A 13,260-nucleotide genomic window follows, 5' to 3' on the forward strand; every position below is an offset into this window, starting at 1 on the left:
TCCTTGTGAAACCGAAAAAAGTGATGATCCGTGAGAAGCTCCCTCGCCTTTTTTACAACCAAAAGTGGTCCAATATTTTCCTTACATCTTAGAAGATAACGAAGGAGCATTATTGGAATTGAAACTTACGCTCGTTTCCCCAAAAACGCGAAAAAAGACGAGCTAATTGCCAAATCTCACTGTAATGTGTCAGTCAATTCCAAGACCGCCCATCCCCCCCCCCCCCCCAGGCATACCCTGTGCATTTGACTTGAGGTTAACTGCATATGGTGGGGCATTTGACACAAAACTTCGCCCACCGGGTCGGGCATTTGACCATCGTAAAACATTAGTCAGTGGTCACATACTAAAGAGTTTTGTCCTGGTTTCATAATCCATTCACTCAGTACAACACAAATGTTAACAGAACACCTGTCATTTCACGATTCCACCTCTGTTTTGCTTGATAGCCTTTTGCCTTTTATTGCTGTGTTGATTCATTGTCACAAGAGATTTTATTCTAATGTTTGTTTAATATAGGTAAGCTTGAAAAAACGTTTTCAAGCTACATGGAGCAAAAGTAACATCACCATTTTCTTTCTTTCCTCTTTAAAATCTGGAAAGTGTGAGGGGATTTGACCCTCTTTGAAGCCCTAACCGGTGGGGCATTTAACCATGTAAGCTGTCAGCATAGTGGGAAATTTGACCAAAATTATTTAAAAAAGGTGTTTGCCCGGGAGGCCACGGGCGGTTTTGGAATTGACTGATACATAACCTCTCTTCACGCTCAAACACGAGTCAACTCTATCCTCGCTTTCATGTCTGCACGGTTACTATTCCAATATGGTGTCGGGAAATGTAATCAAAAGCCCTCTGGGCTTAGTGTCTCGCAAGTGCACAAAGTTGTGCGCGCTCTTTCGTGATGAAATGAAACAGTTCATAATACAGAAATAAAATAATGCCATTTACACGATACTTGGCGATTTTCCCGGCAATTTTCAATCAATAAAAAATTTGACCTCAAATAACCAAAAATATACGTCTAAACCCTGCTGGATTAATTTATAATAAAGTTAATAAATATTTTTCAAATCAAGTTTGGAGTTAAAGTTTCGACAAATGTTTGGCTTCAGGACTGGTAATTCTGGTCGCTGCATTGTTGATGAGATAAGTAATATCTCTTGCAGCGCCCCAACATAATGTCATTCCCCATCTATAATGACCATAGTCGTGAAAAATGCTTGGCTCATAAGGATCTTGCTCAATTCGAATGCCATGTTTCCTTGCAGGGCGAATGCCAACAGTGACCTGGACATCACTGTTTTTTAGTACTTCAAGGCGTGGACAGAGTTCCTTGCACTGTCTCAGCATAGACTGGACATATGGAGCAGAAACAGTTAGATTAAGGTCACCTCGATTTGGCTGATAAAAAGAACCAAGCATCAACCTGTCTTCACCTGTATGTATGAAAAGGAAATGTTAGGAACTAATTAAAATAGAATTTTTTTTAATTTAAATTATATGTTTTAAAATAGAGCTGCATTGTTATTGCTGTTGCTGTTTAGTGAAGCTCCCTGTAGTTGGCCGAGCTGTTTTAACTTTAAAAATCGTTAACGTCATATTTTACTACAAAATAAACGTTTCAATATGTTTCCAATGTCTGCAGGTATAAGAAGACTTCGCTGGAGAAGCGCCATTCCTGTTGTAATGAGCAGTTACGTTTGATAATAAATCAGGATCCTATGTGTACCTCTACAAAGGCTCTAGGGAAAAGATATGTAGTGCCGTGAATCTCCTGTCCTTTCTCGTCAAGACCAAAGCTAGTATGATCCCCTTCAACACAAAAGTCAATCTTGGGAAACAGACTGCCATCGTTTTGTACCATCAGGAGAGAACCTTTCAACAGAATGAAAAGATTACAGGCACTATAACGGCCCGGGGAGTATTCCCATAATAGTACTATACTCTATGGGGCGGCTCTGTCTGAAGGGGTAATTAAGTGAAACATTAAAAAAATGCAGTGACCCTTCTGTGGGTATGTGAAAAGGGTGCCATTTTCTATGGAAGGAATATAAACGGGTTGCCTTTTCGGGTACATGAAAGGCTAAGGGTTTGGAACTTGGGCAGAGCTTCCCAGTGAAAAACTATTTGTACCCCCTCTCCCCCCCCCCCTCAATATTATGGCGGGAAAAATGTAAGAACCCAGTAAGTTATGACTTTGTAGGGCTTAATGGTATCATGTAATTAACTTGGCAAGAGCAGCCTTGAGTGTGGAATTTGCACGTCAGTGAAAAATTAATCAAAATCAATCACAACAAGACCAATGGCAAATGAATTTATACTTTACGTGGAAAACGACTAAAGCACAAAAAGTGCTGGTGAAATGCATTGCACATTACAAACCTCTTACAGGGTACATTCCTTGATCTCCTGCTAACTCTATGGAGCCCAACCCAGAACAGTTGACAATAAACTAAACACCATACGTCATCTTAAGTGCACCAGCTTGCTCTGTCAGCAATCCTCTGATGGCACCTTGTATGAAGTTTGCCCCTTTTCTTGTGCGCTGTCCACAAAAGCAATAAATCAGTTATTAACTAATGTGAGCTCGATTGTAAACATATTGGTCAAGTTCTTTTTTTTTCGCATCTTTTAAAAGATCAAGCTGAAGGCAATTTATAATGCCTATCAATTGTTAAAAAGAGGTGACATGTGGCTCATGTTAGTTCTAAAGTTCTAAACAAACTATAAATGAACATACATACACATCTAACTTGTTTCAACAAAAGGTGCCAGGCCGACTGAAAAAGAGGCTTGAAATTCACCAACAGCCACCCTCCCTCCCCCTGAAGTCCCCTGGCTAGACCAGGACCAGGGGGGCCGAGCAGAGTGCCTAGTCCAGCCCGGTGACAGCCAAGCTGCCACAGGGCTGCAGCTGCCTGACAGTCACAAGAAAATACTCATTAAAATACCATGACCTTGCTGTGTCTGGCTAGGTCTGGTGGAAATGACACAAAAACACCACTATGCCCACCCCCCTAGAAAGGCAGCAATTCAACCCCTGACCCTGGGCTCCCTAGTGCTGCTAGCCCTACTACGCAGCTACCCGGCACAACCTTCCAAGACGTTGCCCAGCCCCACCCCCCCCCCCCCCTCAATTTTTTATTGTGGGACTGGCTTAACGTCGGCCTTCAAGCACGGTTCGCGGAGTCCACCTTTTGTCAAATCAGTGTAGACATACATACTTTATTTGATATAGAGTAAATTAAAGGCAGCCAATAATATAATAATGCCCATGCACAAGCCAAGTTATCAATCGTTTAAAGGAGGGTAATATGTCAGCATTTCAAGAAGCCAATCATATATGTCAGTAAGTTTGAAGGGCTCCTGGTTTGAAAGTATACTATACGTTCAGTGACTCGGTATCATCAGTTGTTTGACAGCTTTTAAAATGGACATCAAATTGAAATAATTTTCCTTAGGGAAAGGTTATAATTTATGATATTGGTCACATTTGGTGTTAACTCTCAGCTTTGGGTACCCCTCCCTGTTACGTTTTTCCATGGGAATCCGAGCGCACTGCCACCCCACCCTGCCCCCCTCCTCCTTGGGGCCCAGGTGATCAGTCCAACATCCATTCTCGTCCCCATAGCCCTTTCGTTTCTCTTAGCCGGCTGGGCCTTGGCACGAGGAAACAAAGGGCTCTGGGGACACAGGATTTCCAGTCCTAGATTCTAGGACTTCCGGTCTTTATGTATGCAGTCATGACGTTTCGAAAGAATGTATGAGAGAGTCGTTACGTTTACGACTTCCATTTAGGAATTCTTTGTTCCAAACAGCCAATCAAAAAAATTCGAATTAATTCAAAAATCCTATGTCCCCAGAGCCCTCCGTTTTCTCGTGCCAAGCCGGCTAAGAGAAACGAAAGGGCTATGGGGACGAGAATGTCCAACATCTGCAAAACGTTGCTAAGGGTATTATATAAAGTACAAACCTTTCTCCCTTATCAATAAAAAAGAATGTTGAAATCCTCTCATTTGCTTGTAACACTCCAGAGTAACTAAGTCTATCTGATAAAAAAAATAATGGGTTTACCAAATGGTTGACTGTGAGAGATGCTAGTCTTTTACATCTTAGAGATAGGTTTTTATTTGGACAAAAACTTGAACTAAGAAAAAAAAATTTGGACAAGAACTGATATTCCAACACATTCCAAAAAGGTTTGCGATAATTAACTCGCAGAGAAGTAAGAAAATTTTCATTTTCAAGTAAAGAATATTGGACTTCCTGAGTGGTGCTGTCATTTCACAAAGAGACGAAGTTTGTTTAGGAACTCGTACGAACATATCTACAAATTTGTCCGCGATTTTTGACAAGTAAGCCTTATCCCGCCATACCCTGCGGAAAGAACCAAGCATCATCACTCGCCAGTCCCTGACTTGGAACCCCCAGGGAAAGAGAAGGAGAAGTCGCCCCAAAAACAGCTGGCGTCGCGACACGGAAGCAGAGCTAAACTTATGGGTTTCGCTTGGCAAGATGTTGTGCGGAAAGCCCAAGGTCGAGCTCGCTGGCGAGCTGTTGTCAATGGCCTATGCTCAACCTGGAGCGATGGGCCTAAGTAAGTAAGCCTTAGCCCGGCAATACCATACCCGGCCATACCCTGCGGAAAGAACCAAGCATCATCACTCGTCAGTCCCTGACTTGGAACCCCCAGGGAAAGAGAAGGAGAAGTCGCCCCAAAAACAGCTGGCGTCGCGACACGGAAGCAGAGCTAAAGTTATGGGTTTCGCTTGGCAAGATGTTGTCAATGGCCTATGCTCCACCTGGAGCGATGGGCCTAAGTAAGTAAGCCTTAGCCCGGCAATACCCCGATTTACCAGGCACAAACTACTTGAACGGAGAAAAGTCTTTATCAGTCCACTTCTGGAGGAGATTTACTAGATGATATGCGGCATCAAAGAAAGAAATTCAAAAAAATATCGAGATAAGTGTTTAAGACTCGCGGCAGGCGTTTGTATTGACAGAGGTGAGAAATTCTTTCGGTATCCTTTCATTCTTAAAAGTTGATCATTCTCATGTCATTCTTTATGCTTGGGCTCTCGGCCCAAACATATAAAAAAGCAGCTGGGCTCAAATGGTAAAATGTTTTGCCGTTTCTAAAGTTTATCCTCGCAAAGATCTAGACTTGCCACAGTGAAGCGAGTTCGAGTCCGCAAAGCAACCCGGCCAGTGAGCGACCAGGTGAGGGACGGAGTCGCTAAAAACGAGCGACGTAAGTTGCGAGAGGTAGACCTTCATGAAGATGCTGCAGTCCCGTTCTTGAAATTAAATTTACGTGATCATTAATCTTTCCGAGTTTTTGCATAATTTTGCTTTGTTTTGTTTATTCACTTGACTTTACTAAAACGTATGTTCGAGTATGTCCTCTTTCCACAGGGTGGTAGAGGGGGTTCTCAATCACGAATCACGTACATTTTTTGACCATTTCTCGAGTTAAGTTTTTGGGTATTCATCATTAAAGAAAATGAGCTTTAACTGATTAGTTAATTCGTGTCGCATTTACCTTTCAATAGCCAAGTAGCAAACTGATCTCTTATGCGAGTTTTCAGTGTAAAACAAGACCTAAAATGCATTAATTGAGCCAAAAGAACATGTCCTTATACAATGTCAGTCTTTGGCTTTAAGATTCTTATCAATTTTGCTTTGATACCTTAAATTGATTTTTGATTACTTAACGGATCCAGGAACTCCTGAAAAGGGGGGGGGGGGGTTGTACACTTTTAATAGGTTTCGACATTAAGTGCGTGGATAGCGTGCACCACAGGCGTGATCTCCTAGGGGGGTCCGGGGGCATGACCCCCCGGAAAAATTGTTCCGATTTTACCCTCTAAAACGCCACTTCCAGCATTTCTAAGACTCGAAAGGCGTTTGTGAAGGCATGAAGTAAAATCTGGAGGTTACCTTTTCAACAAGAAAACCAAAATGAATAACGCATAAATTAAAAGTAGTAAAAACGATAGTTATAAGTCGTTTTATAATATGCCTTGTTAATCGAACAATGTACAAAGCCCTCGCATATCTCGTCTACCTCGAATCTCTGAGAGTAATGCATAGCAATAACAACGAGATATGAGAAGCGCTCTTTAGACAGTTTCATGAGCGAAAAAGACCACTTAGCTTTCGCACTACTGACTGGTAGGGTGCATACGATGAGGAGAAGACGATGGATGTTTGGAAAAGCATTCTCGTCACAGACATCAAGTGCTAGCAGAAGATTGCTTGGAATGCCATCTTCGGAAACTAAAGAAACGATTTACCCACCACTCACAGTGCCGTAGCAAGAATAAAATAAGTGGAGGGGGACGCGAGCGCCGGAGGCGCGGGCCGCTAGGGGGGATTTGGGACCCCCCTAGAAAATTTTGAAATCTAGAGGCTTGGAAATGCTATTTCCAGCATTCTCCAAGAGCTATTTGTGATTCACGCATATCGCGAATTTTTTATTTCGTACACCGTCTCAGCAAACCAATGCACATTGAAGAGAGTATAACACTTGCAACGTCAATTACAAAATAGAAAACCGACTGTCTCTGTATCTTGAAACCAGCAAATGTTTTACCTTTCAGAGTCATCTTAGTAAGTTCGTAGTTATTAAACTGTCTGAGTTGCCTTAGAGGCAAACATAGACTTCATAGGCAGGTCATTTTTTGAAAATTTCCCAAACAGGTGCTTGCTCCGCTGGTTGTCCCCCACAAATAAATTGGCGACCGTCAATAACATCTGCCAATTCCTTGTGGACATGCAGAAGCATGCGGTGGTTGAGCCTGCCCTCTCCCTTGGTTGAACGCAGGTCAGTAGGTCTTGACTCGCTTTAAGGCGGAGAAGGAGCGCTCGCTGACGGCATTGGTAGCTGGCATGACAAGCATAAGCTTACCAAGGGTGCAAATCTCACTCAGTAGGAGTTTGCGAGCATTTCCGAGTGACTGAAAAAAGTCCAGCAGATCAGTGATGTCGAATCGGGAGGTGTCGTACCCCATTGCCTGCACTATTTCTGGAAGCAGGGCTGGGCTTCTAGCTTGTACTGCTGCAGGTCAGTATCCACGTACACGGCCATAAAAGTTTTATTTGCAACCTTTTATATCTTTATACAGGTCTGATTTTATTTGGGAAAAAAAACTGAAGGGCACGGCACTGACTCAGTTTTCAAGATAGAGGCACTTTGTTAAAGAATTGCTCGAAAACCGATGGTATTCTAGTTGTTGCTCATATTGAACTGTCGCGAAATATACCCTATCCTTTCTTAACTTGACAATCAGTCAATTATTAGTGGAAGTGACACAACTACGTATGAAACAATTTTGTTCTATTACTTTTATGAAGAGCCAAACAAATAAAACAAATGCTGCTCAAAGGGGTGGTTGCAGCCCCCTCCCTGGATCCGCCTCTGGGTTCGTTTTACGCAGTTTTCGCTGTGGGACATTTCAATTTTGCCGAACCCCAAGGTAAGATCAAGACCAACCTAGACCTTTAGAACTTAGGGAATGGATATGAGAAGCCGCATGCCAAGTTTCATCACTTTATCTCGAAGCAAAGGCCGTCAAACCCGACAAGAAGTACGGCTAGCTAGTCACACCTACTCAAACAAAATCGGGCTCGTTTTATGCAGTTTTCGCTGTGGGACATTTCACAAGGTAAAATCAAGACAAACCTAATCATAACGTGGCAATCAAGACAAATTTCACAAGGTAAAATCAAGACAAACCTAGACCTGTAAAACTTAGGGAATGGATATGAGAAGCAGCATGCCAAGTTTCATCACTTTATTTTCACGCAAAGGCCGTCAAACCCGACCAGAAGTACGACAAACACTAGCATGATGGACTAGTTTTTTCAATTTTTTAAACTTTACATTTCCTTCAATTCAAGGCCGCCTCCGAAGTTGTTTTGACAGCTTTGCGCAAACTATATACAAGGATTTAAGAGATTTAGAATTTTTGGGATATATTTAGACTAATTTTGACGAATTGGGAAGATAATAGGCCATTTTCATAAATTGCTGTCTCTTCCGCAAGTTACATTTTTACTTCCGGTTTTAGGATGGTATTTCACTTCCGTGACCCTTAAGGTGGCTCGATCGGATTTTTGAGTGACGATACCTTTCAACTTTGAGCAACTTGTATGTCACCGTAAACAATCCGACTGAAAATCGATCAGTACAGCTGTACTAAAGAAAGATGAAAGTTTCGAATGAGATAAGTTTCATCGAAATCGGAGTAACTATAGCAACATAATGACGTCACCACCTATTTTACACGAGACCGATTTTCTTCTAATAGAGGGATAATTTTGAAAAAGGGCTTCTAGATCTTGGACTTGACATAGTTTTCTCAAGGTCTGCAAAGTTTGAAGAATTTTTATGAGAGCGTTTTCGAGAAAATTTTGGATGAAGTTTTCAAGTGCTAAAATACAACAAAAACAAAGCAGTCTTAAAACATTATTGAGAAAACGTTCACAAGGCCCGATCAAGTAACATTTTGGCCTTAAGTGAATCTTGTACTATCTAATTACCTTGGGAGAAAATCTCAGAGAAATCGTTTCATTTGATTTCTTGAAACATCGGCTTGAATATCAACTGGTATGAAGTGTTATTGCGCTCTTTTATCGAAAAAGGGCCTTCGCTTACTAAAATGATCGGAAAATAAAAAGCGCTCGATAGAATTTTTTTAAATTCGGCAGTCAAAGAGAAGAATATATATGTAATGAAATGTCCGACTTTCAAAATAATTGAAACATTCTAAGGCAGTTAATTTAAAGCCTTAACTCAGGTAAACATTGCGCTGTTTTTCACCCTACATCGGATTGCTGCCTCATTATAAGTCTCTATTGTGTCGTGCCCCGTGCATTTGTAAATTTTAGCACATCTTGAATATGTATAACAACTGCTTGTTTTCCGAAAACTGCACAGAAACAAGCTAATTTAACAAGCCAAAATACACTAACAACGAGGAATATGCTAGTAAAGCACTTGTATTATCTTCAGTCTCCTAACCAGTTTCAAGGCCAAGGCAAAATTGTCACAGAAATCTCCAGTAATAAATAATTAGTAATTCATGATCTACTGGAATTTACAAATGCACGCGGCTTGAGACAATAGAGACAGATAATTAGGCAGCGATCCGATGTAGGGTGAAAAACAGCGCAATGTTTACCTGAGTTAAGGCTTTAAATTAACTGCCTTAGAATGTTTCAATTATTTTGAAAATCGGACATTTCATTACATATATATTCTTCTTTTTGACTGCCGAGTTTAAAAAAATTCTATCGAGCGCTTTTTATTTTCCGATCATTTTAGTAAGCGAAGGCCCTTTTTCGATAAAAGAGCGCAATAACACTTCATACCAGTTGATATTCAAGCCGATGTTTCAAGAAATCAAATGAAACGATTTCTCTGAGATTTTCTCCCAAGGTAATTAGATAGTACAAGATTCACTTAAGGCCAAAATGTTACTTGATCGGGCCTTGTGAACGTTTTCTCAATAATGTTTTAAGACTGCTTTGTTTTCGTTGTATTTTAGCACTTGAAAACTTCATCCAAAATTTTCTCGAAAACGCTCTCATAGAAATTCTTCAAACTTCGCAGACCTTGAGAAAACTATGTCAAGTCCAAGGTCTAGAAGCCTTTTTTCAAAATTATCCCTCTATTAGAAGAAAATCGGTCTCGTGTAAAATGGGTGGTGACGTCATTATGTTGCTATGGTTACTCCGATTTCGACGAAACGTATCTCATTCGAAACTTTCATCTTTCTTTAGTACAGCTGTATTGATCGATTTTCAGTTGGATTGTTTACGGTGACATACAAGTTGCTCAAAGTTGAAAGGTATTGTCACTAAAAAATCCGATCGAGCCACCTTAACTGGCAGAAAGGTTCTGCCATTCGCTGTTTTCACCGTTCCCATAATACATCTTGTTTACCCCCTAAAATTTGTGCAGAATCATTGTTTTCAAATTCTCTTTATGACGTACAATCGTCCCAAAAGAAATTGAAAACAATGCTTATGCAAAAAATTTGGGGGTAAACAAGATGTATTATGGGATTGTGAAAAAAAGCGAATGAAAGCTGAGAGTTTCACCCCTTGTCACTATATACCACTCGTATAGTGTGATCGGATGTCGTCCCGGGAATTAAAATTTCTGACCGTCCCAGACCCCACACCTTTTTCGATTCCAGACCTCCAACCTGCTAGACCGAGTATTACAAAATTCAAAATGGCCACTATAAAGGTAAAAACGCGACACTCGAAAGCAAGATTTTTTTATTTATTGTCATAGCTGACTGTACACACTTATTGTAAGCAAAATCACGCCTTTTTGGCTAACATTACTTGCAAAAACCTCCCAACGATTTTAATGTCGGACAGTAGAAGTTTCCGAAATAAAACTGTCCGGAATTTTAAGCGTCTGAATTTTTTACAGTAATACTTAAAAGTACGTACTTTCTTGGGCGACGCAATTAGAACTAGAACTCGGAGTAGGCTTTATCAATTCTTTTTATCATGTTCTCTTTTAGGTTTTTAGCCTATTTGCTTTCAGCTTTCGTCGTTTTACAAACTTGTCCTCCCAGGCTCATTTAACAATCTTCCGATTTTATAACGATGTCACTTGCAGAGAAAAGTAGGACTACCGTTATGATTCGATTTAGCGCCCGGGGCGCTAATTTACTTTTGACACCTCGAGGGAGGGCGATTATTCGAGACAGGGCGCTTATTTAATTTTTTGAAAAAAACAACCAAATGTATCTAACAATAACAGAAACTGTAACAATTAGAAATTGTTAAAAGTTCAGTTATTTTTAAAATAATTGTTCATTTTAGCAGTAAATATATACATGAACTGTACGGTGAACGGTCAGGAGTTCATCTATCCACAATAGGGGCACTTATTAGAATAGGGGTGCTTATAAGAATGGGACGCTTATTAGAATGGGGGCGCTTATTGGAAGGAGGGCGCTAAATCGAATCATTACAGTAATCAACCTACCTTGCAGATAACTGTTTTTCTTCTCATTTCCTCTTACCCCGAACTCTTTCTAATAAATAGTATTTTGTCCTAGATTGACTTATAGGTAAATTCTACGGTGTACGATGAGTATCATGCGTTAAAATCTTGAAAAGTTACATGAAATCTTGAAAAAATACATAAAATCTTGAAAAGTTACATGATATCTTGAAAAAATACATTAAATCTTGAAAAGTGACATGAAATCTTGAAAAACACGAAAAATCTTGAAAACAAAGTGAAAAATCTTGAAAAACGCGAAAAAATTTTGGAAAACGCGAAAAAATCTTGAAAACGCGAAAAAAATCTTGAAAAACGCGAAAAATCTTGAAAAACACGAAAAATCTTGAAAAACGGTGACACGGTGAAGTGACACAACTACGTATGAAACAATTTTGTTCTATTACTTTTATGAAGAGCCAAACAAATAAAACAAATGCTGCTCAAAGGGGTGGTTGCAGCCCCCTCCCTGGATCCGCCTCTGGGTTCGTTTTACGCAGTTTTCGCTGTGGGACATTTCAATTTTGCCGAACCCCAAGGTAAGATCAAGACCAACCTAGACCTTTAGAACTTAGGGAATGGATATGAGAAGCCGCATGCCAAGTTTCATCACTTTATCTCGAAGCAAAGGCCGTCAAACCCGACAAGAAGTACGGCTAGCTAGTCACACCTACTCAAACAAAATCGGGCTCGTTTTATGCAGTTTTCGCTGTGGGACATTTCACAAGGTAAAATCAAGACAAACCTAATCATAACGTGGCAATCAAGACAAATTTCACAAGGTAAAATCAAGACAAACCTAGACCTGTAGAACTTAGGGAATGGATATGAGAAGCAGCATGCCAAGTTTCATCACTTTATTTTCACGCAAAGGCCGTCAAACCCGACCAGAAGTACGACAAACACTAGCATGATGGACTAGTTTTTTCAATTTTTTAAACTTTACATTTCCTTCAATTCAAGGCCGCCTCCGAAGTTGTTTTGACAGCTTTGCGCAAACTATATACAAGGATTTAAGAGATTTAGAATTTTTGGGATATATTTAGACTAATTTTGACGAATTGGGAAGATAATAGGCCATTTTCATAAATTGCTGTCTCTTCCGCAAGTTACATTTTTACTTCCGGTTTTAGGATGGTATTTCACTTCCGTGACCCTTAACTGGCAGAAAGGTTCTGCCATTCGCTGTTTTCACCGTTCCCATAATACATCTTGTTTACCCCCTAAAATTTGTGCAGAATCATTGTTTTCAAATTCTCTTTATGACGTACAATCGTCCCAAAAGAAATTGAAAACAATGCTTATGCAAAAAATTTGGGGGTAAACAAGATGTATTATGGGATTGTGAAAAAAGCGAATGAAAGCTGAGAGTTTCACCCCTTGTCACTATATACCACTCGTATAGTGTGATCGGATGTCGTCCCGGGAATTAAAATTTCTGACCGTCCCAGACCCCACACCTTTATCGATTCCAGACCTCCAACCTGCTAGACCGAGTATTACAAAATTCAAAATGGCCACTATAAAGGTAAAAACGCGACACTCGAAAGCAAGATTTTTTTATTTATTGTCATAGCTGACTGTACACACTTAATGTAAGCAAAATCACGCCTTTTTGGCTAACATTACTTGCAAAAACCTCCCAACGATTTTAATGTCGGACAGTAGAAGTTTCCGAAATTAAACTGTCCGGAATTTTAAGCGTCTGAATTTTTTACAGTAATACTTAAAAGTACGTACTTTCTTGGGCGACGCAATTAGAACTAGAACTCGGAGTAGGCTTTATCAATTCTTTTTATCATGTTCTCTTTTAGGTTTTTAGCCTATTTGCTTTCAGCTTTCGTCGTTTTACAAACTTGTCCTCCCAGGCTCATTTAACAATCTTCCGATTTTATAACGATGTCACTTGCAGAGAAAAGTAGGACTACCGTTATGATTCGATTTAGCGCCCGGGGCGCTAATTTACTTTTGACACCTCGAGGGAGGGCGATTATTCGAGACAGGGCGCTTATTTAATTTTTTGAAAAAAACAACCAAATGTATCTAACAATAACAGAAACTGTAACAGTTAGAAATTGTTAAAAGTTCAGTTATTTTTAAAATAATTGTTCATTTTAGCAGTAAATATATACATGAACTGTACGGTGAACGGTCAGGAGTTCATCTATCCACAATAGGGGCACTTATTAGAATAGGGGTGCTTATAAGAATGGGACGCTTATTAGAAT

At 40.1% G+C, this 13,260-nt stretch overlaps 1 protein-coding gene across 1 annotated transcript; it reads right to left on the minus strand.

Annotated features, from left to right (window-relative positions):
- Nucleotides 1–1,083: 1,083 nt before the first annotated feature.
- On the minus strand, nucleotides 1,084–2,476 carry LOC144647814 (D-aspartate oxidase-like). The gene is made up of 3 exons (XM_078507551.1): nucleotides 2,383–2,476; nucleotides 1,747–1,875; nucleotides 1,084–1,442 (listed from the first exon to the last, which is right to left on the minus strand). Exons 1-3 carry the CDS (start codon nucleotides 2,396–2,398, stop codon nucleotides 1,084–1,086), a joined length of 504 nt encoding a protein of 167 aa, XP_078363677.1. The 5' UTR covers nucleotides 2,399–2,476.
- Between the last annotated feature and the right edge of the window lie 10,784 nt (nucleotides 2,477–13,260).

The sequence above is a fragment of the Oculina patagonica genome, chromosome 1 (assembly GCF_052425735.1).
Source record: "Oculina patagonica isolate OP01 chromosome 1, crgOcupat, whole genome shotgun sequence".
NCBI classification, from domain to species: domain Eukaryota; kingdom Metazoa; phylum Cnidaria; class Anthozoa; order Scleractinia; family Oculinidae; genus Oculina; species Oculina patagonica.